At 43.5% G+C, this 26132-nt stretch overlaps 1 protein-coding gene across 11 annotated transcripts in view; it reads right to left on the bottom strand.

Moving 5' to 3' along the window:
- Positions 1 to 26132, bottom strand: part of LOC124008875 (muscleblind-like protein 2a) — a 74710-nt gene that overhangs the window by 9453 nt on the left and 39125 nt on the right. For 4 of the 11 annotated variants that reach the window (XM_046320461.1, XM_046320462.1, XM_046320463.1 and 1 more), the window contains 7 exons: positions 9710 to 9877; positions 9393 to 9599; positions 8115 to 8363; positions 4248 to 4301; positions 3594 to 3753; positions 1553 to 1588; positions 548 to 642 (listed from right to left, as the gene is read on the bottom strand). In XM_046320461.1, the coding sequence (XP_046176417.1) occupies positions 548 to 642; positions 1553 to 1588; positions 3594 to 3753; positions 4248 to 4301; positions 8115 to 8363; positions 9393 to 9599; positions 9710 to 9877 (969 nt within the window). The remainder of the gene's footprint in view (positions 1 to 547; positions 643 to 1552; positions 1589 to 3593; positions 3754 to 4247; positions 4302 to 8114; positions 8364 to 9392; positions 9600 to 9709; positions 9878 to 26132) is intronic. The other 7 variants (XM_046320464.1, XM_046320465.1, XM_046320467.1 and 4 more) reach the window with 7 other exon arrangements.

The raw sequence follows: 26132 nt of genomic DNA on the forward strand, positions 1-26132 counted from the left end.
AAAGTGGATGAAAAACAACATACATGCAAAACAAAAACTAGGATCTAATGCAATACAAGACAACTATTATTTGCAAATGTGAGAGCTCTGAATAAGTGCTTCACTGGGTCATTGTGTGACACGGCCAACAAATGATTAAACATATACTTGTACAAAACGTACAGCAGTCCTCTGAAATAAAAGCCAACACATTCTGACACCTGTGGCAGACATTGTAATATACCACAATAGCAGACTAGACTAGAGCCTGAATGAGTTTCCCTGTTGGTACAATAAAGTTTGAATTTAATTGAAGGATGTTGAGGTTGGGCTCAGCCATAGAGTTGGATAGAGGGCACACATGGCCCAAAACCTGTTTTAACATAGGCAGCGCCATTGAGGGCTTTCGCCATTTTCAAGTAGTCAACTCTTCTGCAGTCATAGAAGTAAAATAAGAAATTGACTACTTGAATTGAAATGATAGTAGATCAGCTCTATGGACTACGGTCGTCAAGCACTTATTTAGAGCTCTGGGACTGTATGAAAGAAAGCTTTAAACTTAGCAAACCTGATTGGCTGGCGCTGCTGCTGCGTAGGGGACACTTGTGGCAGGAGTTGTTGTTGCAGAGATAGTAGCAGGCGCAGCACTGTACATCATGGGTACTTTTTCAGGAAGGGGGGGACCATGGAAGCAATGAACAGGTTGGCAGTGGAGGCAGTGTGGTAACCATGGCAACGTGTGTTGATTGTTTGGTTGTTGTTGTTTTTGGGCATGACGCATATTACAGAGAGGGGCGAGCCATCGTTAGGTTAGCCCAGCGGAAGGCGTGCACATCACAATGCAAAAGCGAGAGAAAGCATGGGAGAAAAAAAGAGAAAAACCTGAATTACAATCAAGGAAATTTGTCCCGACAATTAGTTGTTCCCAGAGGACTGAGTGAGATATGATGAGTGATATTATAAGATTGAGATTAACTAGAAAACAATTAGAGCCCCATCAAGATCGAGAGCTTTACTACCAATTGTGTTCACCCTCTTTCTATTTTTCTCTGGGATCAACACAGCACAGTAAACAATACAATATCTACTTTTCAACAGACTATTCATTTGGAATGCATTTTTCCTTCAAATATACTAATAATAATAAGAATAACACTTCACATTTCATAATTAGGGTATAAGACAGTAAGTAGCTAAGTAACAATCATCTCTTACCGGGGGAGCTCAAATTGCCATGTAGGACTTTGCAGCACTTTGTGGCGCTTTTCAGTAAAAACAATCAATCATGCACTCTAGCCCAATGTTCTACAACCGTGCCACTCACTCTGTCACAACATACACAAACTTTGTGTCACCCGTAAGCGCTTACATCTCCCTGTTCCCGCTCTCCCCCCAATTTAAAGAGGCTCCATGGTGAAGTTTCCCCTAGGTACAGATCTAGGATCAGCTTCTCCTCCCCCAATCCTAACCTTAAACATTAGTGGGGACCCAAGATCAAAGTCTAGGGGCAAATTCACCCTAAACCTTTAAATGAATATGTGAGAGAATGAAAAGGGGAAAGGAAGGAACCTACCAAGGCTGCTAGCAGGAGTCATGCACAAGACTGACCCTGTGTGATCATGCAGTGGAAAAGAGTGAACAGAGGGTTAATAAGGGAAGGAGAAAAACATGTTAGAGAAGAAAGACAGAGATTTTGGTGGTAGCCTGGTCCCAAATCGGTTTGTACCGTATGGCATGCCATTGACCATAGGAGCCGGCAGGGGAGCACAAATAGATCTGGGACCAGGCTGGAGATTTTGGTAGTTGCTATATAAACAACATGCCTTTAAACAAATTTCACAAGCCTGCAATTGGTATAACTGGACTGTGCAGTTTGACTCCATTTGTAGTCTTATGCCATACTTTATGCTACACATCCAGGCTGTATCACATCCGGCCGTGATTGGGCGCAATTGGCCGTCATTTTAATTATGAATTTGTTCTTAAATGACTTGCCTAGTTAAATAAAGGTTACATTAAAAATAATGTCTGGTCTGCAAATAAATAATTAAAAAATATGTTCTGGAGGGGGTGGGAAGGTAAGGTCACACATACTACAAATGAAACTTTTTCAGTGTCAGAGGTTAATTAGCCTCAGATAGCAGATGTGTGTGCCATCTTGCCAACTCCTATGGTCTCTGTCACAGCAGACACATGGCGTGACAATGGCAATAGGAGCTGGCAAGACAGCACACACATTTCTGGGATCAGGCTAGGGAAGGTTAAGGGCTGGATGCTTGGACCATGCAGTGAGAACGAATCAGACCTGAGTTCAAATAGTAAGTCTTCTTTCAAATGACTTTATGCGTTGGATCTGGAATGCCAGATGGGCAGGGTTTGCACTTTTGGTTCAATAAAGAACAGCTAGAGTTTTCATAGAGAAACCGATATTAATTGAACTCATGTGTGCTGTGTACACAGCATTCTGAACAAGCTTCCTACACTAGGAAAGGAAGGGTGTAAAAGCCATGGAGGATAAAAACACTTTAACCATATCTACATGTTACCACAATCAGCCTGACTAACCGGTGTCTGTATATGGCCTTGCTACTGTTATTCACTGTCTTTTTACTGTTGTTTATATTTCTTTACTCACCTATTCACCTAATACCTTTTTTTGCACTATTGGTTAGAACGTGTAGGTAATAATTTCACTGTAAGGTCTACACCTGTTGTATTCGGCACATGTGACAAATACACTTTGATTTGGACAAAAGAAAGAAGAAAGGAGCAGTTAGGGAGGGAAGAAAGGAGCAGTTAGGGAGGGATAGAGGGTTAGGGAAGGTAGTCTCATCCACAAGAGGCTTAGGATTTTGGCAATGAATACCTTTATCTACTTCTCCAGAGTCAGATGAACTCGTGGATACCATGTGTATGACTCTGCGTCCAGTATGAAGGAAGATAGGAGGTAGTTTTGAGAGCCAATTGCAACTGGCATTAGCGCAGTTGCTTAGTGCAAAGACTGGAAGTCTGCCGTTTTATAAGTAGGCCTTAAAATGCCTAGTGTACTTAATATAATCATACAGCAATGTATCCCATCATCAGCCACAAAAGAGTGTTACCGCTGTGATCAAAGGATATCCATGCCTTTACCTTGTTCTGGCACCTGGCTGCAATTACACATTTATATGAGACGCGAGCATACTGTGGCTGCATTCCGAATGGCCTCCTATCCCCTATATAGTGCACTGCATTATTTTGAAACAGGGCCCATAGCAACTTGATTTCCACTTGAGGAAAAGCGCTTGATCACTCTGTTGGTTTAAAGAGAGACTGGCCTCAAACTTTTGGAGAAAATATGGGGAATATCTTATTTCCTCACAAGCTCACCTGGTGAAACCTTTCAAGGGTTATATACTTGAATTTTGCCCTTTGATGCTTTTATGGGGAAAAGGAAAGTTGGGGAAGCTCTATCCAGTGTGTGTCTACATGCTACATGGGTGTGTATCTGTGTACAAGAGTGTGTACAAACGTGTGTGTGTGTGTACATAAATTGTGTATAGGTGTGTGTGCCTACATACTAATGTGTGTGTCTGTGTGCATGAACATGTGTTGCGGGCGGGTGAACCCCCTACCTGTGGGAAAGCCACAGAAAGCCGTCTGCTGCTGCAGCTGTGCGTTGGCCAAGGCCTGCTGGTAGTGCAACATACTGGGGTGAAAGAGCGAGCTGGCCCCGTTGCTCTTCTCAAGCGCTGGTCTCTTTGGTAGGGGCTGCAGGCAGCCGTGGGGGAACGCCTGTACGGGAGGGACGAGGAGACGTTAGATACAACGAGGCGGAGGCCTCAAAAATGACTACATTCACATGACTATTCTCTACACTATAACACGAGAAATCACCCTGCTGCTCGGGGTCTTTTGTGGCGACTAGCTACAGAACAGCACAAAGTTACAACAGAGAAGTCACAATGGCAACTTAGGTTTAAATAACCACATGGGGACAATGAAGGAACTACACACAATATCTAGCCAGGCAATTATAAAACAATGATTTATAGTACAGTAACAAACAAATTGATACTTGGGAATTAACATTCTCATTGTTGTTATACGATCAATCAATGTAAAGCATACTAAAATAATAACTACAAGAATCATATTGGTGGATATTAATTGCATAATACAAATACTTGGGCATTTAAAACAGCAAAAAGCCAAATTAAAATTATTGTGAGTTGCTACAGTACATTAAAGAAGCTACATGCAAAGCAAAAGGTGAAAGGTCAAAGTACCAGTTCTACAGTTGCCTCGAGGGGTCGCTTCATTGCTTTGGCAGTCGACTGAGTCTTTAAATAGCAGGCAGCGAGCACATGATGGCAGTGGGCCAATGGGAGTCAAGCGTATTAACATACAGGTAACAGCAAGCAGAGGTGCGTCATGGGGGACAGCATTGCATTGTGGATAGGTGAGAAGGAAAAACAAAAACAAAATAATCTGAATGCAGTATACCACGTACAAAACAATAGGCATGCACATAAACAAAAAATTGTTTGTTTGTTTAAAGAAACGTATCGCTAAATTTCTGAATTAGTACGAAAGCAAAAAAAGCATCTACTATACCTTTGGTTAAAAAGTTTAAGAAATACAAAGATTTACAAATGTACTTATGAAGTAAACAAATTATTTGGATAGCAGTTATTAGATCTGTAAAGCTAGCTACTTCTGTACAAGTAAATCAGCTATCTAATCAATCAATGTATCAAAATATCTTGGGGGGTATTATTGATATAAACACAATCGACATTCAGTTGGGCCAAATCCTAACTTGAGATCTGTGCGCATAAGTCAATATTTTTCACAAACCTCCCTTTGACATTGTGATTTACGTGAAAGTTTGAGTTATGTTCGCAGATCTAAAAAGGTAGGATTCAGCCTCTTCTGTAAACACACTATCTGCTGTATGGAATATTGTTGGCTCTGTTTTTGGTGCTTTGGTGTGACTGGCCACCATGACAGAATAGGATGTGAGCGCAACATACATTTTTCACCGAAAAACACAATTCTTTGCTCTAGCCCTTACAATTGTGTTCATAGAGCTGAAAGGACTGGATAGGTGAAAGCAAACATATTAGAGGGCTAGGATGGAACCATCACCGTCGCTTCAACCTATCCAGTCCTTTTAGATCTGGGAAAACAAAAACAAGATAAGGGGCTACGGGAATGGGCTATTAGGGACTAGATGTTCTCAGCAAGTGAAGAGTTTTCAGCTCAATGGAGAATCAAAAGTATTGTTGATTGGACAATGAAGGACCACATGTCTTGTCGATTGGAATTATTCGCTTTTACAATAAAAGCAGTGTAATTTGGAACCAATGCACATTTTATGGAGGCCATTATGACCAATGGTTTGATAGAAGATGCCCTATGGCAGACAATGGTAGAAAGGACGATGTTTTGGCAGCTAGTCGGTCACATCCATTTCAGTCACAGGATAGAAAAATGCTGATTTAGGTGGTAAAAGCAAAACTATTATTTTTCTTTCCATAACTGCACTAATACATGAGTGAACCCAAATGTGTAACTTGTTAGTGTGTGGTTAATGGGCAACTTTGGAGAGGTGAAAGTCAAAATGTGAATTGTAACAATATCTGTTATTAGGAAAGTCATCACAGAATGTGGAGCTCTGTTTATTCTACATTCCTCTTGGTTTCTACAGTAAAAGAAAAATAGATATTTGCTCAATGCAATAACATTTAAAGAAGATTTTAAAAATGCCGTTTGTTTGCAAGCCTTCTGAATGAAACCAAATCGATGACATTGAACAAAGGAAACAGCAAACATCGATGGGACAACCAAGGCACTTATGATAACGAGACCATGCACAAGCCTTTCCTTTACATGTAGGATAAAACTATGATTTTTCGTTAACACTTTTCATTACGGTACCTTTTATAAAAAGGTATTAGGTATTTTATAAAGTGTTACCATCATTCCAAATGAATACACCTCAGATTCGGTGTTAGATTCAGACTGAAATGTTATGGTTAATGGAAGCAAACGGAGGAGGGGGTAGAAATGTTCTGTTTTAATTAAGGGGGGAGAGCAAAGATGGCAGCATTCAACTTGGGACACGACAGGCTATGAAGACAAAATGGAGCAAAATGAAATCAAATGACACCTCAGTGTAACTGCATAGCGTAAAACTCAACCACCTCAACCTGTTGTTTATAATCTTATGTACTATAAACTTGGTTCTGTCTGGGGCATATTTCCAGATGACCAAATCCTTGGGGAATGTACACTCATGATACATGCATTGTTGGTACAGCTCCGGGCCCTAGAAAATTACACAATGCATGAGCAACATGGCACTCTGACTCTTTTGATAGTTTGTCACAACAAACTGTACTATGGTACAACTTTTCAGTGCCTGTAACTAACTTAGGACAAGAGTCTGGTCGAGAGGCTAATCCTCTCGCTTCTGGAACCATATGCTTCGCCCTTCGGCAGGGATTCCGTTTTTTGCTCTTGCTCCTATCCTGTCATAGAAATGATAAATATACATAAGTTCTCCTTTGTAAAAAACTAAAACAGAATCTAACTTACTGTACCTTGTGTCAATACATTGTAATGGCTTTATAGTACATGATACATTTATTGAGATAATTGCAGTGGGGGAAATGCTCCCATAGAGCTGACTAAAAAGCTCTCTGTCCTCCGGTAAACCATAAGCCCTGTCGCCCCAATATTTTGTCTCGGGTCACACCAGCTTAAGGAAACAGAGCGCGAGTTGTCAAACTCATAATCATGGCTTCAGCACTGGATGACGTGTGTTTTCCGATTGTTTAGGTCCTTTTTCTTTTCAACCATAACTGTGCTCGGGTCATCTTTTCACCCAGTATCAGTGGAGGTGTGGTTGTGTTTTTAGAGCAAGCAGCGATGGACGAGCAAGCTGATGAGACAAAAAGCATGCTGGGCGATGCCATGGAATCAGACAGCAGCGCGAGAGCAGTGACAGCACAGTGTGAGTGACAGCGAGCAAGACAGAGCCAAGTTCACCCCTTCAACAGCCACTGACTCGGACCAATGTGGACACGAAGTAGAGTGAGAGGGGAGGGGAGGGTCACAGCCAAGTGAAAGTACTATTGCCAAAACCTGCTCCTGCCTGCCTCTGCCTGCCTTAGTGAAGGGGGAGGGTCCAATAATGAGGGAGTGGACCAATGGCCTCGCATTCTCATCCATCTCTCTTGATTCAATTTGTACTAATCTGCAGAGCTCTAAACTTATCATTGTGACAAGGGTGGGCATCGTCTTTGTATGGATGATCAAGGGTGGGAAAAAAAGCTCCTAGCCTGAAGCTATACTATGGGAAAGACTATGTCCCAAATGACACTCTAATCCCTTATAGTGCATTACTTTTGAACAGAGGGCTCTGGTCAAAAGTAGTGCAGTATATAGGGAATAGAAACCATTTGGGATGGGCCCTGGTCAAAATTAGTGTACTATATAGGGAATAGAATCCATTTGGGATGGGCCCTGGTCAAAATTAGTGCGCTACATAGGGAATAGGGTACCATTTGGGACGCAAGCATAGACTGTTGTGGTTGTGTTATACATTCACTTTACCTTCTCTAAATCCTGATAACTATAGAGCCTATACAATGACCTGAGTGTGGGTTGAGTGGTCACATTTCCGTGAATTGTATAAAAGTGTCCATACTAGGAAGATGGTATATCAACTGTATGGAAAAATAAAGCAGTGCTCCACATTTTATGTACTTGTGTTCTTTTGTAGATGAGTAAAGTAGAATTTTCAAGATTTCAGTTTGTGTACTTTACCAAACTAATGGTCTATAGTTGATTACATATTATAAACATTAGAAATTATATTTCTTGATCTGGCCCTTTGTCAGGTGTGCCGTCTGACATTGCTGGGGCTACAAAAGTCTTGTAATTTTCCCAAAATTCCCAGGTTTTCCAGAAATTACAGTTCAAGGATTCCCTCCTGATTTCAGGAATATTTCAGGAATATTTCAACCAGGATTTCGGCAAACCAGGGAAGTTAGCAGATTTTCTGCCACCCTACTCTAGTGTGTGTGCTGTGAGGTGCTCACTAATCTACACTACAGGCTGTGAGGGTGGGGGGTGGAGGGTCTCACCATGGCGGCGGCTTGTGCGGCCACGGCTGTCTGGTTGGCCTGGTGCTGCGCAGCCTTGATCTTGGCCTGCAGGTGGGCCGGCGGGTGGAAGTACTTGCACTTCTCCCGGGAGCAGCGTGACTTGATGTAGTCCATGCACACGGTCACCGTGTTATCGCTAGTGTCAATCATAGGGCTGTCACTGGGGTGAGCGAAGCGGCAGTCCGTCTCGCCACGAGCGCAGTTGCCCCGCTGGAACTCCCGGCACACCTGGGAAGGAGGGTGGGGTGCACACGGACAAACACACACACGCGCACACACGCACACACAAATATTGGTTTAATATATCATACAATATAATACACATGCCAATAACATAACAACAACTTATCATTGGGTTTATAACTATAGACTGAATAATGAACAGATTGATGTGTTTATCTATTCAGAGCCTGGGCGTAGTCAATCACAGGGGGCTTCACTCACAGCTTGGGATGTAAAATAACACCGCACACTCACTAAGTGTGGGGAGAAAACGCACGCGCATGTACACGCAAACACACACTCAAATCCACACACACGCAAAGACCCACAAAGAACACACACAGCCCCTCTACAAACACGCGCAGAAGGAGGTAAACAGTCTCACTTAGCGTGGGGAGTGTCCCCATTCCTCAGTGGAACACGGCCTCTCATTAGCAACCACATGGCTCTGTTGCTAAGTGACGGCACTTTGAGATAAACACACAATACACCTACAATACACCTACACTGCGAGGCCTGTCTTTGCTTGCCATCCTTCCAAGGCTATTCTTTGTTTTCATTACGACACAATGGCCTGGGTGCTTAGTTGTTGTATAAACAAAAACCACCCCCATTGAAATAACCTCATCTACCTTAAGTAGATTTAAACAATGGTGAGGTCTAGAATTCTGTTGGCCAGCGCTCAAGTTCTTAAAGTCCTCTATTCTTTCAACGTCAAGGTGTGTGGAAAGGGAGTATGTAAAATATAAAATGTTCTCTCTGATGGGTGAGGTTAGGACTAGGTAAAAATAAGATCTGTGTTAAAAGGGGTAACTTCTACATCAACCTAGGTGGGTAAGGATGATGTCGTGAGATAATAATTATGGAGAGGCTTTCCCAACACCTCGTAGGGCAAACTCTCTTGATTCCTTGTATCGTGACCGCCCAGAGGCCGGCTCTCCTGACTCCTGGTATTGTTATTGGTTAGTTGGTGATGTCTCCTAACTGCTAATATACTAGGACATCTAGTATTGTTATTGGTTAGTGGTGGTGTACCTCCAGCTTGTCCGTGCGTAGCAGCTTCTGGTTGGAGGAGGAGCTCTGCATGGAGCAGGGAGGGCTGCCGGGAACGATGATACTCTGGGTGCTGGGCTGGAGCATCTCGGTGGGCATCATGCCCATGCTGTGGGTCATGTGGGTCAGGTAGGGAGCATAGCTCAGACCCGGGCTGGAGCCCAGGCCCTGGTTAATAGGAAACGACTGCTACCGAGGAATAGGGGGTGAGGTGGGGGGGGAAGAGGGGAGACAGAGAGGGACAGAAATGTTAAAGAGGTGATAGAGGTAGAGACATAAACAAGTAGTCCATTACTCACCATGGTAGGCTGCATGGTCGTGCCAGGGAACATGAAAGGCATCTGTTGAGCCAACATGGCTGCCGCCGTCTTCTGTTGTATGAGGTTGTTGCGGCCGTTGATCTCAAGCTGAGTCTTGAGGTGGGCCGGGGGGTGGAGGTATTTGCAGTTCTCTCGCGTGCATCGGCCCTGAAGAAAAAAAAAAATACAATAAAAAATTAATTAACACAAGTTAAAGAAAGACCTTGTTAAAGGCCGAGATTATGAATAAACCCTAAAGACAGGTCAGAGGTTAGGCATATGCAGACAGACTTAAATACATTGAATACTGAGGGGCAACATTGATATTCACAGCTGATGCTTTTGCAGCGGCTAATGGGGATCCTAATATCAAACATTGTGGGAGTTGTGTGTATTGGCCTCAGCAACACGACGGGGCTGCGCGTAGCTAGCTCAGAGGTTTCGTTAGCTAGCTAGTTAGCTGCTTCAATAAAGGATCTTTAAAACCTTACAATGTGTAGCTTTGGCTTCAATGTGTGTTAGCAAGGTAATGACGCCAAAGATAGAACAAGGCACCAGATATTTCACTGGATGTATAAATCTGAAGTATCCGGTATCCATCTTCTGCTGTTGAAATGCCTCACCTCCACACCACCAGGCAGTAAGGGGAGAGCAGTGACCTAATTAGCTGAGCACCAGCTCCCCAGTCATGGGTTCATGCTGAAATAGGACAACCTCCCTACCAGTCCACTGACAAACCAGCATACAGCCAGCCACTCTCCATGCACACACTGCCTAGCTAGCTCTGACCTAGAGCTGCGTTTACTACTGCAGATTGGCACGTGCTCCCTCAGATTTGTCCTGTTTTAATTGCTAAACTTAATTTAAGCACACATTATTTGTATAAAAAATAATGAAACATCTATCAGCGGTATTATGAGGAAGGTGCCCACTGACTGGACAAGGCAAAGAGCACCCCCCCCACACCCCATTTTCCCTAGTACTGTAAGTGGTTACTTCCAAGGTGCATGAGTAAAAGGATGCCTTGGCAGGACGCTAGACACTCAATGGAGAAAGAGAAAGGGTGTAGGGTGTAGAGTGACACACAGCGTTTGTCCATTCATTCCTTTGTAAATAAAACACAAAATGTTCTGTTGTAATACTAGCCACCAAGCAATTTTCTGAAGTTGGCTTTAGCTAGCTAGATATGTTCCCCAATCTCCCAACTTCATAACTAGCTATCAAGTCATTTCAGGCTATCAATCAAGTTAGAAAAGCTACTCAATCTTAGCTGGCATGTCTGCTGGAAAGGTTGCTAGACCTTAGAAATACAAGCAGCTACTAAATGTACAGAATAAGACTAACATTCCTTTTAATCTTTTACCCAAATTGTAGTTTTTAAATAACCACCAGTCACGAGGATACAGACAGCCCAACAGGTATGCTTACATAACCTATACAGAAGAATATACATCTTTTTTTTCCCACATAGAATTAGGCATAATGATTATGGCTCTAGAATGCGCCAAAAAGCTGTTTCAGATGTTTGAAAAATTCTAAATTCTCCTACCTCCCGAAAAGAGTACCACCCCCCTCCATCCTCGCATACTTTCGTGCCCCTTCTAAAATAATGGGAACATGATGCTTCTGCTTTTAGCCAAGGCAAAATGTCAGAGAAGATGAAGTGGACCGTATTTTTGATGACCAAATATTTTTCTTCACATCACATGTCAACATCAATTCTAGAAGGGTGGTTGTAAATCTGAACCACGCTTTACGGTTCCCCCGTTTCAAAATCTGGCTTATTGTTCTGGTCACAAACGTGAGCAGACCTTTAATCAAGGAGGGGTTATCAGACACCGGGGAGTTCGCAAGGGGAAATAACGTGTAATCACGCTGGTCAGCCGGGTGTTGTCAGCCCGATACAAAATTAGAAACCTGATGGAAAGTGCCTGTTTTTTTACCCCACTGTGATAAAAAAAATCACCAGTGGGAGTATCAAACTGAGAGCTGGCATTCACACGGATGTGATTTGGGATATGAAGTTGAGCTGAGCCCAACAAAGCTATATGTGTGAAGGTATGCCTTATTTATGTAAGAAACTAGCTGTAGCTAGATATAATATGATTAAGTACTAAACCCATCATACAATCACCTCTAAGACAAGTCTGGGGCAAAGTAGGCGACACTGTTAACAACAAACACTGTTAGTTATCTATCATCATGAGACTAATACAGAGTTTATAGGCCTGATATAAAAGGAATGAAATTATGCACCATCCTTCAAAGAACTCTTATAATTTCAGGATATGATCACCATTTTCCCTAGTGGAGGGGCACAGAGGTCTTGGTTTAGTGTGGAGAAAGTCAAGTCGCCAGTCAGATGGGGTGCCACAGGGCTGCACTCTACACCCCCTTCAGTTTCTACAGCTAGTTTGTGCCAGTGCTGTACTGTACTCCCGCTCAGTTTCTCCACTGGCTCATAATAGTGCTATCGATATCCCTCCCCCGCTTTACTCCATCCACAGCCAAAAGAGTAATGTTATCGCTGTGCATCGTAGCTAAGAGCCTGAGAGGTGTGAAAACCAATCAAAGCCTCTCTCACTGACGCCGCTCTGGGCAGACCGACTCCATGGTGACTGCTGGGAGGGGAAGAGTGATTGGGGATGCGGTGCTGCTGAGACTGAGCTTTGGATGCCTTCCCTGTTACTGTGAGGATGGCCTGAAGGGCATTAGATTGTCAGGGGTCAAAGCACTATCGCATGAGTAGGGCCGTGACCACCTGGGCCAAACCCCAGAACCTAGTTATAGCCTATTTTCTGTGGTCAGGAAAAACTCTGAAAATCATGGTTAGAAACAAGCCACATTACAACAATGCTTTCTTCGTGACATTTTGCTGCCAGTGTCATGATTGATTCAATGCATTTGGTGCCAGTTTTGAGCATCGTTACTCGCCATTTGAGGGAGGAGTAAAGCAGCTATAAAACACACTTTGGTAGAGCGTTTCATTTGACACATTAGGAACGTATCAAATGTAGGGGGCACAGCGGTCCATATGCTCTCCTCCTAAACCACTTTACTTCTGCTTATTAGCATTGAAGGAGCGGTGTAAATTTTAATAACGCTTATTACATGATAATCAGTGTCCTTTTCAGTCACGTATGTAATTAAGTTCGAGCCCACCGGCTCTCGAAGTCACAGCGATGCTGGCTAGAACACTTATGCAGTAGGTACACGTGAGATGACGCAAGCAGGGTCGGTCTGTTCAGAGGGAGTCGCGCCACTGACTCTGCAGATAGAGGAGCGTTTCTGGCTGGCTCCCCGAGCAGAGCTGCCGGAGAGTGCTCCGGAGCATTCCTCATGTAACAATGACGGTGCTAAAAAGCTGCCTGTCTCAGATGATGAAACACTGAGCGAGAGACCGTCATTAGAGCTCGAGTCAGATGTTATCTTGCCGGGGGGGGGGTTAAGAGAGGCCCAGTTGTCTTAACCACCCACACACGGAGCAAGAATCTATTCATCCTCACCATCGCCTCAGAGCACGCATTTATGAAAAGGGGCTTTTCAAACCCGAGGCACATGATTACCCTGTTAAATAAGCCCGTTTCAGACGCTACATCGTTCGGATGTAATGACACAGTGGATCCCTTCTGCTAGCTGGGTCTGTTTCAAAATGTCAGCACAAAGTCAAGGATCTATGCATCTAGCTAATTTGTGATACCACGCCTAATAATAAGAGGGTTAAGAAGATAATTGTCTCTTAGGGGTTTGAAAAGCGATGACAATGAGGCAGGCAGTATAATACTGTAAAATTCTTTATTTGGGTGAGGCCAAAAATAAAATTAAACCATGTAGAGTTCAGTGAAATAACAACACAATGTCAAATACAAGTAGCCTAGTCAAATAATTAACATCCAATCACATTAACAGTTACTCTCTCACGGGAATTCCACTAACGGTCTGTATGTAGCCAAACGTAACTGCAGCTCATTCCGTTTGCTCGAAAATGGATAAATGCTTAAAAGAAGTAAGGCCTGCATCCATAGATACACATACCAGCAGTACTACACCTGCACCTGTCCACGACACAAGCTGTTCTGCTTCCACGAGCACATCCAATACTAGCATCAGTAATTCTACATTTGTTGTTAGCCCAGCTAGCATGAACACTGACAGTTGTAAATCTGATGCAGCTGAAGAGCTACTGCCCCCTTACCCGGGAAAGCACCTAACCATAAACATCAATACCTTTCTTAAAATCAATACACTAGTATATATTTTTAAACCTGCATATTTAATATTGCCTGCTAACATACATTTATTTTACCTTAGGAAATTGTGTCACTTCTCTTGCAACAGAGTTAGGGTATATGCAGCAGTTTGGGCCGCCTGGCTCGTTGCGAACTGTGTGGAGACTATTTCTTCCTAACAAAGACAGCCAACTTAGCCAAATGGGGGATGATTTAACAATCGTTGCACGACTGTACCTAAACATAAACATCAATGCCTTTCTTAAAATCAGTACACAGAAGTATATATTTTTAAACCTGCACATTTAGCTAAAAGAAATCCAGGTTAGCAGGCAATTATTAACCAGGTGAAATTGTGTCACTTCTCTCACGCTCATTGCATGCAGAGTCAGGGTATATGCTCGTTGCGAACTAATTTGCCAGAATTTTACGTAATTATGACATAACATTGAAGGTTGTGCAATGTAACAGGAATATTTAGACTTATGGATGCCACCCATTAGATAAAATACGGAACGGTTCCGTATTTCACTGAAAGAATAAACGTCTTCTTTTGAGACGATAGTTTCCGGATTCGACCATATTAATGACCTAAGGCTCGTATTTGTGTGTGTTATTATGTTATAATTAAGTCTATGATTTGATAGAGCAGTCTGACTGAGCGATGGTAGGCACCAGCAGGCTTTTAAGCATTCATTCAAACAGCACTTTCGTGCATTTTGCCAGCAGCTCTTCGCAATGCTTCAAGCATTGCGCTGTTTATGACTTCAAGCCTATCAACTCTCGAGATTAGGCTGGTGTAACCGATGTGAAATGGCTAGCTAGTTAGCGGGGTGCGCACTAATAGCGTTTCAAACTTGACTCGCTCTGAGACTTGGAGTAGTTGTTCCCCTTGCAGGCTTTTGTGGAGTGATGGGTAACGATGCTTTGAGGGTGGCTGTTGTCGATGTGTTCCTGGTTCGAGCCCAGGTAGGAGCGAGGAGAGGGACAGAAGCTATACTGTTACACAGGCAATACTAAAGTGCCTATAAGAACATCCAATAGTCAAAGGTATATGAAATACAAATCGTATAGAGAGAGAAATAGTCCGATAATAACTACAACCTAAAACTTCTTACCTTGGAATATTGAAGACTCATGTTAAAAGGAACCACCAGCTTTCATATTATCTCATGTTCTGAGCAAGGAACTTAAACGTTAGCTTTCTTACATGGCACATATTGTACTTTTAATTTCTTCGCCAACACTTTGTTTTTGCATTATTTAAACCAAATTGAACATGTTTAGGATACTCTGAGCGCAGCCTAATCTAGAAATCTGGCAGTGGCTTCTGATTAAATAACATTTTCACAGAACCGCTTGTTGCAATTTCGATGAGGATCTCTTGTTCAGATATCGGTAAGTGGACTGGAGGCAGGGCTTGAAAGGGATAACGAATCTAGTTGTTTGTGTCAAACGTTTCAGGAAAGTACCTGCGTAATTGCCCACCCAACTCACTCAGGAACTTCGCTATGACATTTGACATTGTCCGTAAGCTTAAATGAATTTGCACACAAAAAAAAAAATCATACAATGACGGAAAGACCTGTGTGTTGTCCTTTTTAGTGCAGACAGAGAAGAGCTCCAACTTCTTAATCATAGCCTCAATTTTGTCCTGCACATTGAATATAGTTGAGGAGAGTCCCTGTAATCCTAGATGCAGATCATTCAGGTGAGAAAAAACATCACCCAGATAGGCCAGTTGTGTGAGAAACTCATGCAAGCAGTCAGACAAGTGAAAATGGTCAGTAAAGAAAACTTTCAGCTAGTCTCTCAATTCAAAAAAACACGTCAATACTTTAGCCCCTTGATAACCAGCGCACTCATGTATGTTGTAAAAGCGTTACATGGTCGCGGCCCATATCATTGCATAGTACAGAAAATACACGAGAGTTCAGGGGCCTTGCATTAACAAAGTTAACCATTTTCACTGTAGTGTCCAAAACATCTATTAAGCTGTCAGGCATTCCCTTGGCAGCAAGAGCCTCTCGGTGGATGCTGCAGTGTACCCAAGTGGCGTCGGGAGCAACTGCTTGCATGCTCATTACCACTCCACTGTGTCTCCATGTCATGGCTTTTGCACCATCAGTACAGGTACCAGCACATCTTAACCACCGAAGTCCATTTGATGTCACAAAGCTGTCCAGTACTTTAAAAATAACCTCTCCTGTTGTCCTGGTTTCCAGAAGAGGATGTCTTCCTTAATTGACCTCCCATAAACGTAACGGACATATCCCAGGAGCTGTGCCAGGCCCACCATGTCTGTTGACTCGTCCAGCTGTAACGCATAGAATTCCCTGGCTTGTATGCGAAGCAGTAATGGTTTCAAAACATCTCCTACCATGTCACTGATGCGTCGTGAAAGTGTTTTATGAAGACATTGTCTGTATAGTTTTTTTGGCCTTTTCCCCCAGCATTGTCCCAGCCATATCCACGGCAACAGGAAGAATGAAGTCCTCCACAATAGTATGGGGCTTACCTGACCGAGCCACTCGGTAGCTCACCATATAAGGCACTTCTAGCCCCTTCTTATTAATGGTATCCGTTGCTTTTATACATGTATTACTACTCGAAAGTCGTCTTAATTCTCGCTCAAAAAACTCCCGTGGCTTATTTTTCAAATTGGCATGTTCTGTTTCTAAATGTCTGCGCAAGAGTGAACATTTCATCGAGTTGTGAGATAGTACTTTTGCACATATAACGCAATGTCTATAACACAATGTGGCTGAGGAGACTACTCCCAATATAAGTGAACCACAAATCATCCTATTTGCGCCTCTTCGATGGTCCAACGTCCCTGTCTGTTGTTCGGTGCTTTCCTGGGTATGGGGGCAGTAGCTCTTCGGTTGCATCAGATTCACAACTGTCAGTGTCCATGCTAGCTGGGCTAACAACAAATGTAGAATTACTGATGCTAGCAGAAGGAATTCCCGCGAGAGTGTAACGGTTAACGTGATTGGACTAGGCTACCTGTATTTGACATTGTGTTATTATTTTGCTGAACACTACATGGTTTAATTTTATTTTTGGCAGTGAGGCTTCTCAGGCGAGAAAAAAACCTCACCCAAATGATTGCCAGAATAATCCCAGGGGGACAGAGATGAACGCCTGTTATTTCATGAACAGATTAGGATTATGCTCACTTAATCCATTTAGGCGTGTCCCCTTGGAGGCTAACTAATTACACCTAATAATTGCCCATGCATACCACCTTGCATCCCACTGCTGGCTTGCCTCTGAAGCTAAGCAGGGTTGGTCCTGGTCGGTCCCTAGATGGGAGACGAGATGCTGCTGGAAGTGGTGTTTGAGTGCCAGTAAGGAGGCACTCTTTCCTCAGGTCAAAATAAATATCCCAATGCCACAGGGCAGTGATTGGGGACGCTGCCCTGTGTAGGTTGCTGTCTTTTGGATGGGACATTAAACGGGTGTCCTGACTCTCTGTGGTCACTAAAGATCCCATGGCACTTATCGTAAGAGTAGGGGTGTTAACCCCGGTGTCCTGTCTAAATTCCCATGCTGTCCCTCATACCATCAGGGTCACCTAATCATCACCAGCTTACAATTGGCTCATTCGTCCCCCTCCTCTCCCCTGCAACTATTCCCCAGGTCATTGCTGTAAATGAAAATGTTTCCCAGTCAACTTACCTGGTTAAAATAAATGGAATCCAAAGTCTTTAACACTGAGAAATTGGGTTTTTGCATGTTGTGATCGAATCATGGCACTTTTCCCTTGTCGTCATATCGGGGTAGTCAAATGGAGCCAAAGTTGTTTCCCTCAAGAATCTCAATAATAAGCTAGCCTAGTTAGTCTCTTCCCACAGCTGCTGTGAGTTTGGGGCAAGCAAGACTACTACTATACTGCTGTTGCTTAAGCATTGTGCTACATTACCAGAAACAGAATGACACTGCTGTCCTTGACGAGGCCTTCGTGAGGAAGGAAAAACACGTACCTTTAAGGTAACACTGTGGCTGCCTGCTGCTGTATTGGCATGCCCCCCCCCAGCCCCCATCACTGCCTAGAAAGAAAAAAAACTCAGACCCTCCCACCTTCTCAATCAGCTGTGCCCTGAATCGAGACAGAGATGACTGCGTGTCTGTGGGTGGCACAGCACAGAGGGCCACTTTACCAGGGGCAGCAGAATGGCGCTTCAGTTGAGGCCTCCGCTAACGACTGGCCATTTGCATTTTCCTTTCAATGGGGCTCTATTCTGCCTCGACCGAGACAGAGGTTCACCGTCTCTCCAGCCGACAGAGGTGCAAAAAATATAAATAATGTAAAGCCAAACCCTAATTCAGGGAAGGCTGGGTGGCCTTCCTTGTGTCACTATATGTTTTATTACATTTTGTATATTGTATTCAACTCTACATTGTTGGAAAATGACCTATAAGTAAGCATTTCACTTTTAGTCTACACTTGTTGTCTTAGAAGCATGTGACAAATTAAATTAAATGACATTGCATCTATATGGCTTCGGGGGAGAGAGACGATGTTGGTGAATGAGAGGGGGCTTTAGTTATGGAGTGAAGTGGTGGGGTTCTGTCGCTCTCTCTGTGTGACTAGGGTCAGACACAAGCTACTCATTCACCCTCAGGAGAAAGGTGCTGCACAGGGTTCGCATAGCTGAAACCCACATCATGACATTATCACCATCCTGACAGCCAGGATCGATGGCCATTGGGAGAAGAGTGACAGACGAGAAGGCCTTTAAGACCGAATGCCATTTCAATCAAGGAAGAAGAGTGACAGAGAAAAAAATAATAATGAGGCACTGGTGAGACATAGTGGAACGCCACGGGCTAGGAACCTCTCCGTACGTTAGTTATTGTGCTAAACATTATTTATTCATGCCTTTGCGTTTCCAGAGACATCCACCACAACACCTGAGATGACTGCACCTCCGGAGAAGCTCTGACAACACAAAGTCCTTGCCCTTTATCCTTTAGTTCTTCTCCCCGGCGATGAGGGGGGGGCTTTGATCGCTGTGAGAACTGACACTAATTTCTATGACAAGAAGCCAGGAATATCTGTAATCCCCTTACACCATATCAGAGGGGCTCATGTCTCCACTGCCCTGACCGGGTGGCCTCTTCCCTTCCTGTTTCTCCCTCTGTCCGTCTTCCTCTCCCTAGGTCTCGCTCTCCATCTCGCGTTCCCTCTCTGGGCATTAATGGCTGCTGGCATGTCAACCTTATTCCCAGTCAAGTGTGACATTTTAGCGAAACCTGCAATGAGAGAGAACCCAACAGGATGGGCACTTACAGAACACGTTAAGGCCCAGAAAAAGCAGGTCCCGACACCGCTCTGGAAGAAGGCGGAATGGTTCTCGTTGCTGGATGCACACAGACAGGAGGTCCCTTCATCCTCCTCAGGGGTAGTAGTATCCCTTTCCGGTGCCCTATTCCACTTAGGCCCACTGTAACAGGTTCCCCTCAACCATGAATACTCCTCGAGGTGCCATGACATCCGTAAGCAGTGCTGGCCACCCTAGCTCAAGTTGAGGCATTCAACTCCATGCACACAGGTCTTCTAAAAGAAAATTGGCACTAATTGAAATGCTGTACTTCCATACTGAAATCATATCCTATGGCTTTTAATCTTGGCATTTGAGAAGATGAACTATACCCATTAGCGTTTCCTTTAACTTCAGAGTTTCTTACACCATAGAAATAGTGAAAAGTACAATAGAAGAAAGAACGGTAGATATATCTGTAGCAAACCTTTCCCATTTTGTGTCGGCCTACATGTCTGGAGAGTCTCATCATAAGGCTGTTATGCGTCAACACAAATGAGAGTCACCATTAAGAAAAATAAATTAGGGAACAGAGGACTGTTCTTGCTTTTTGTCTCTCACACACACACACACACACACACACACACACACACACACACACACACACACACACACACACACACACACACACACACACACACACACACACACACACACACACACACACACACACACACACACACACACACACACACACACACACACGTCTCCCGATGCATTTAGCCGCTGCCTACTAGATTCCAGTGTTGGCTCGACGGTAATTACATATGCCTTTGTTTCAACACCCGTAATCCTAGAGATGGGTAAGCGGTGCTACCGCTGACACGCCTGAGATTACCACAGGAGTGTGGCAAAGAGCCTCCTAAGCCTCCTGGCTTTCCACTGCAGAGGAGAGAAGAGCGAGAAAGAAGGAGGGAGAGTGAGTGAGAAAGATAGGTGGTGATAATTCCTCCCTCCTGTTTTCTCAGACGCAGGACACACACACTGTCATCTGTGTAGGGACGCTCCTCAGCAGGGGTCCCTCTACCACAGGCCCACACACAACACACACACACACACTCCCAAAAACACATCTCCATCTGGGGAGAGGGCGTTGTAGACAAATGTGGCAGGCAGTACTGTGTGTGCATCAGAAATAGAACACAAACTCATTCTAATTCTTTGACTGTAACATCAATGAGAGTGTATTCAGAGTGAGGTGCTGCCTGGAACATTGAGCACGTACACGGTTTCTGTGAAAGACGTGGAAAGAAAACAGCTTGAAAATAGCAGGGTGGCTCTTAATACAATGATGATCCTTGAGATACAGCAGAAATATACACACTTAGACTTGCTTTTTGTCCGAAAGACGAACTTCTGCGCTTGTTGACAGAGGACTGTCTGACATATTGTTGTGGACCAGTTGTGAGGGAGCGTCCTGACCTAAGAGCGAGGGCAAGTTTTTTGTGTGCATGTATGTTACAGAATTGTGTGTGTGTTCTGCTTGCCAGTCAACATAGAGAGAGTTAGGATGTGTGTGTGTGTGTGTGTGTGTGTGTGTGTCTTCACTGCTCTTACTGCAGGTGCCTCCCAGGTCTATGCTGTAGCCCAGTAGGCTGGGCTGGTAATCCAGTGAGCCGTGCCTGCTCCAGTTAATCTGATCATCTGTGACCTGCTGAGACATGAAACCCACCCTGTTGAACTGCACTAATCCGACGACACACATACACACAGGCGTGCATCCCAACCTCTGTGTTGACAGGCCGAGGTTCAGGACCGAGGCAATATTCCTTACAACGAAGCCTAACTGTCATGAGCACTCAGTCCATTTCAGACACTCGCATACCAGTTGTAAGATTGGCCTATTCGTCACTGAAACCTTCTAGGAGGAAAAGGATTGTAGAATAAGTACTGGCCAACGTCAAACTGCAATTAGAGAAAAAAAATTGCCATTTCAAGAGAGAAAATAAACAACAATTGCTAGCCAATCTAAAATGAATCTATAGTGCAGCCGGAAAGCATTTAGACCACTTGATTTATTCCACATTTTCTTACATTACAGCCTTATTCTAAAATAAATCTACACACAACCACCCATAATGTCAAAGCAAAAACACGTTTTTAGACAAAAAAAATAAAATAAATGAAAACCTACATTTACATAAGTATTCAGACCCTTTACTCAGTACTTTATTGAAGCACCTTTAGCAGCGATTACAAGCCTCGAGTCTTCTTGGGTATGACGCTACAAGCTTGGCACACCTGTATTTGGAGAGTTTCTCCCATTCTTCTCTGCAGTTCCTCTCAAGTTCTGCTAGGTTGGATGGGGAGACGTCGCTGCATAGCTATCTTCAGGTCTCCACAGAGATGTTCGATCGGGTTCAAGTCCGGGCTCTTGCTGGGCCACTAAAGGACATTTAGAGAGACTTGTCCCGAAGCCACTCCTTCGTGGTCTTGGCTGTGTGCTTAGGGTCATTGTCCTGTTGGAAGGTGAACAAACCTGCACCACAGTTTGAGGTCCTGAGCACCCTGGAGCAGGTTATCAAGGATCTCTGTACTTTGCTCTGTTCATCTTTCTCTCGATCCTGACTAGTCCCCCAGTGCCCCCACAAAGGAACTCTGGAGCTCTGTCAGAGTGACCATCAGGTTCTTGGTCACCTCCCTGACCAAGGCCCTTCTTCCCCGATTGCTCAGGTTGGACAGCTGGCCAGCTCTAAGAAGAGTGTTGGTGGTTCCAAACTTCTTTCATTTAAAAACAGAGGCCACTGTGTTCTTGGGGACCTTCAATGCTGCAGACATTTTTTGGTACCCTTCCCCAGAACTGTGCCTCGACACAATCCTGTCTCGGAGCTCTACGGACAATTGCTTCGACCTCATGGCTTGGTTTTTACTCTGACATGCACTGTCTGTCAACTGTGGGACCTTATATAGACAGGTGTGTGCCTTTCCAAATCATGTCCAATCAATTGAATTTACCACAGGTGAACTCCAATCAAGTTGTAGAAACATCTCAAGGATGATCAATGGAAACAGGATGCACCTGAGCTCAATTTCAAGTCTCATAGCAAAGGGTTTGAATACATATATAAATAAGGTATTACTGTTTATGTTTAATAAATAAACATTTCTAAAAACCTGTTATTATGGGGTATTGTGTAGATTAAATAAATGTTTTGCTCATCAATTTTAGAATAAGTCTGTAACATACATGTAGGAAAAGTCAAGGGATCTGAATAATTTCTGAATGAAACACAAACACCCCACTCCCCATGGGATTCAGTTCCGATCTGTTAGCTAGATGCTAGTTATTTCTTTATGTTTTTAAAAATTTGACTGAAAATGGTATGGAAAACATGGGTATGAGTGTTTCCTGGCATATACCTAGCACCTCTGGGACTGAGCAGCTCCACAGAGACGTCCTCTTTAAAGGCATTCTGAAGGACCTGGCCAAGGAGGGCTGCACACGACCTCCTGTATGCCTTAGTCTCCAACCTGGATTGTACAATATTTGCACATTATTATTTTTTAAATTCAAACTCTGTCAAGTTGATTGTTGATCATTGCTAGACAGCCATTTTCAAGTCTTCTCATAGATTTTTAGGCATATTTAAGTCAAAATTTTAACTAGGCCACTTAGGAACATTCAATGTCGTCTTGGTCTTGGTTATTGTCCTTCTGAAAGGTGAATTTATCTCCCAGTGTTTGTTGAAAAGAAGACTGAACCAGAATTTAGTCTAGGATTTTGCTGGTGCTTAGCTCTATTCTGTTTCTTATTATCCCCAAAAACTCGAGAGTTCTTGCCGATGACAAGCATACCCTTAACAGAATGCAGCAACCACCATTCTTGAAAAGATTAATAGTGGTACTCAGTGATGTGTTGTCTTGGATTTTCCCCAAACATAAAGCGTTGTATTCAGGACATAAAGTACATTTCTTTGCTACATTTTTTGTCATTTTACTTTATTACAAACAGGGTGCATGTTTTGGAATATTTGTATTCTGTACAGGCTACCTTCTATTCACTCATTTAGGTTAGTATTGTTGAGTAAATACAATGTTGTTGATACATCCTAAGTTTCCTCCTATCACAGCCATTAAACTCTGTAACTGTTTTAAAGTCACCATTGGCCTCATGGTGAAATCCCTGAGCGGTTTCCTTCCTCTCCAGGAAGGACTCCTGTATCTTTCTAGTGACTGGGTGTATTGATACACCATCCAAAGTGTAATTAATAACTTCACCATGCTCAAAGATATATTCAATGTCTGATTTAAAAAAGCTTAACCAATCTACCAATGGGTGCCCTTCTTTGCGAGGCATTGGTATTTGTGGTTGATATGTGTTTGAAATTCACTGCTCAACCGAGGGACCTGGCAGATAATTGTGTGTGTGTGTTAAAAACTATTATTATAGTCCATGGAATTTGTGACTTGTTAAGCAAATTCTCTCCTGAACTTATTTAAGCTTGCCATAACAAAGGGGTTGAATACTTAAATCAAGAGATTTTAGCTTTTAATTAATTTGTAAAATAAAAAATGTTTTAACCTAATTCCACTTTGACATTATGGGGAATTGTGTGTAGGCCAGTGACACAAAATCTCAATTTAATCAATTCAGGCTTCAACACAAAATGTGGAAAAAGTCAAGTGGTATGAATACTTTCTGAAGGCACTGCAACGATCCCGTTAGATGCCTTTAATCAAGACTCTAGAATTTCAATTGATATTCTAGAAAACACTAGTCACACAAGGGAGCCTCAGCAGGCGCTCCTCACACTCAAACCATAAAAACCACTAACTTTACACTGACACTTTTTTTTCCATTCTTTCGAATATGAATATATATATTTTTTTAAGTATATATTTTTTTTACTCTGCCTTTGTTTGACCTTTTTATGTTTTGAGTACATTCTTAACTCCATAGCCAGGTTATTGTTTTTCATCTTACGCACCGGCCACCATTTACCCGAGCCCTCGCACTCCTTTTCAAGATTCATACATAAAACGCTACATCTTCTTTTCTCCAATCCTCTGAGGCTATTGATAGTTTGTCGGGTGTCGAGTGTTTCACAGTGAAGTAAATCCATAGCCCAGACCAAGGGGGATAATGAGATGGAGGGGGTAGAGGGAGGGATGAGGTGGAGGGAGAGCAGGAGCAGATCTAGTCATCAAAGCCCCTTTCCAACACACTCAGCAAATGGATGAGCATAGATGTATCCCAAATGGCATATCATTCCCTAGTTAGTGTACTACTTGCCCATAGGGCTCCTGTCAATAGTAGTGCCATAGGGTGCCATTTGGGACACAGACCAGGAAATCTGTAATATGGGAGACATGCCTGACACAGGCCAGTGTGTCCAAGGTTACAGTGTTGGGTTGTGTTATGGGCCTTTTCTATTCATTCACAATTCATTGAAGGAGAATGCTGTATTAGTGAATCACACTCAGACTACGAAGTGGCGCTTATAAACAAGACATCAGTCATCCGTATGCGTTGAAATGGCACCATATTCCAGCCTCAGGTCAAAAGTAGTGCAGGTAGGGAATAGGGTGCCATTTGGACACAGACACCCTGATGAAAGACGTCATCCGGTAGCGTAGAGAAAGAAGCATTTTTCCCCCATCAATGTCAACTGCCCTTCAAGAGTGGCTTAGTATATTCTCGCACGTTGGTTAGGCACATTTTCCTCTACCCTGTGCATTTCCGTCATCTTTCTATAATATGCCACTTTTTAGCCAAAGTGACTTGCATTACAGTGAGTGCATCTTTATTACGTTTATGTGGTCCCTACGGAAACTGAACACATAACCTTGGCATTGCTAGCATCACACTTTTACCAACAGAGCCACACAGGAGTAAGAGAGCGATTAGGGAGACACCTTGTGCGAGCATGACAACCAAGTGAGGACAGAATGCATACAAAATGTTTTCTGGTTGGGATAGCGTTTCCCCTGGTGACAGATTTCCCCCTGTACGGCTGAACTCAAAAGCCTCTGAGGGCTTAGAGACGCAGTGGTAGCTCCTCGCCAGGGCCGTGTTCATAAGGCAGCAAAAAACATGACAGTCTGAAACAGGGAGGGACTACCTGGACTTGTACAATGAGACTTGCTCATTTTTGTTTTCCTTTGCAAAGCATTTTAAAATGATGCATGCCCTAATGAACATGACCCAGGGGTAGGTAGCTTGCTAGGTAGGTACTCTATGTAGGCTCTCTGGTGATATGGGCCTTCTGGCTCTAAATATAAGCCCAAGGTTGCCTCGCGCTACAGGAAGTGAATTAGAGCCCAAGAGTGATGAATCACACAAGCCGCTTAAGTGGAGCTAGCTACCTTAAGCGTACATACACGCCAGAATCACCAAGCAAAACACCCCTGTATCGGGAATAGAGGGAGAGTAGGGCAGAGCAAGAGAGAGAGAGAGAGCACCACACCCTCTGTAGAATAACATAGGGGTGAATAGAGGGAGTATGGGGTAGACAGAGAGAGTTTGTGTTTCTATGAGTATTCATAAAGCCTGTCAAACAACAGAGACAATACATATGTCTCATCTCATCATTTGTTAATGAATGTAAACGTTGAATTGCATTGGTCTTCATTAAACGATGACAAATGGAAGTACTTTAGAATCCCTGCGTCACCGGAAGAACACTCCATCCCTCCACCCTCTCACTCCTACACCTCCCTCGCTCTCACCTACTTTTTTCCTCCCGCCCTTGATCCCACATACCTCTCCCTGACTTCCTCCCTCACTCCTTATGTCTACCTCTCCCTCCCTCCTAAGATAGTTATAATGGACTGCAACAATATATGCGCTGCCAATTTGTGTCCCCCCCACAACCACCAGTACTCCCATCTATCTTTCCCTCCCTCTGTACACCCCTCTCTCCC

The sequence above is a fragment of the Oncorhynchus gorbuscha genome, linkage group LG21 (assembly GCF_021184085.1).
Source record: "Oncorhynchus gorbuscha isolate QuinsamMale2020 ecotype Even-year linkage group LG21, OgorEven_v1.0, whole genome shotgun sequence".
Taxonomy (NCBI): domain Eukaryota; kingdom Metazoa; phylum Chordata; class Actinopteri; order Salmoniformes; family Salmonidae; genus Oncorhynchus; species Oncorhynchus gorbuscha.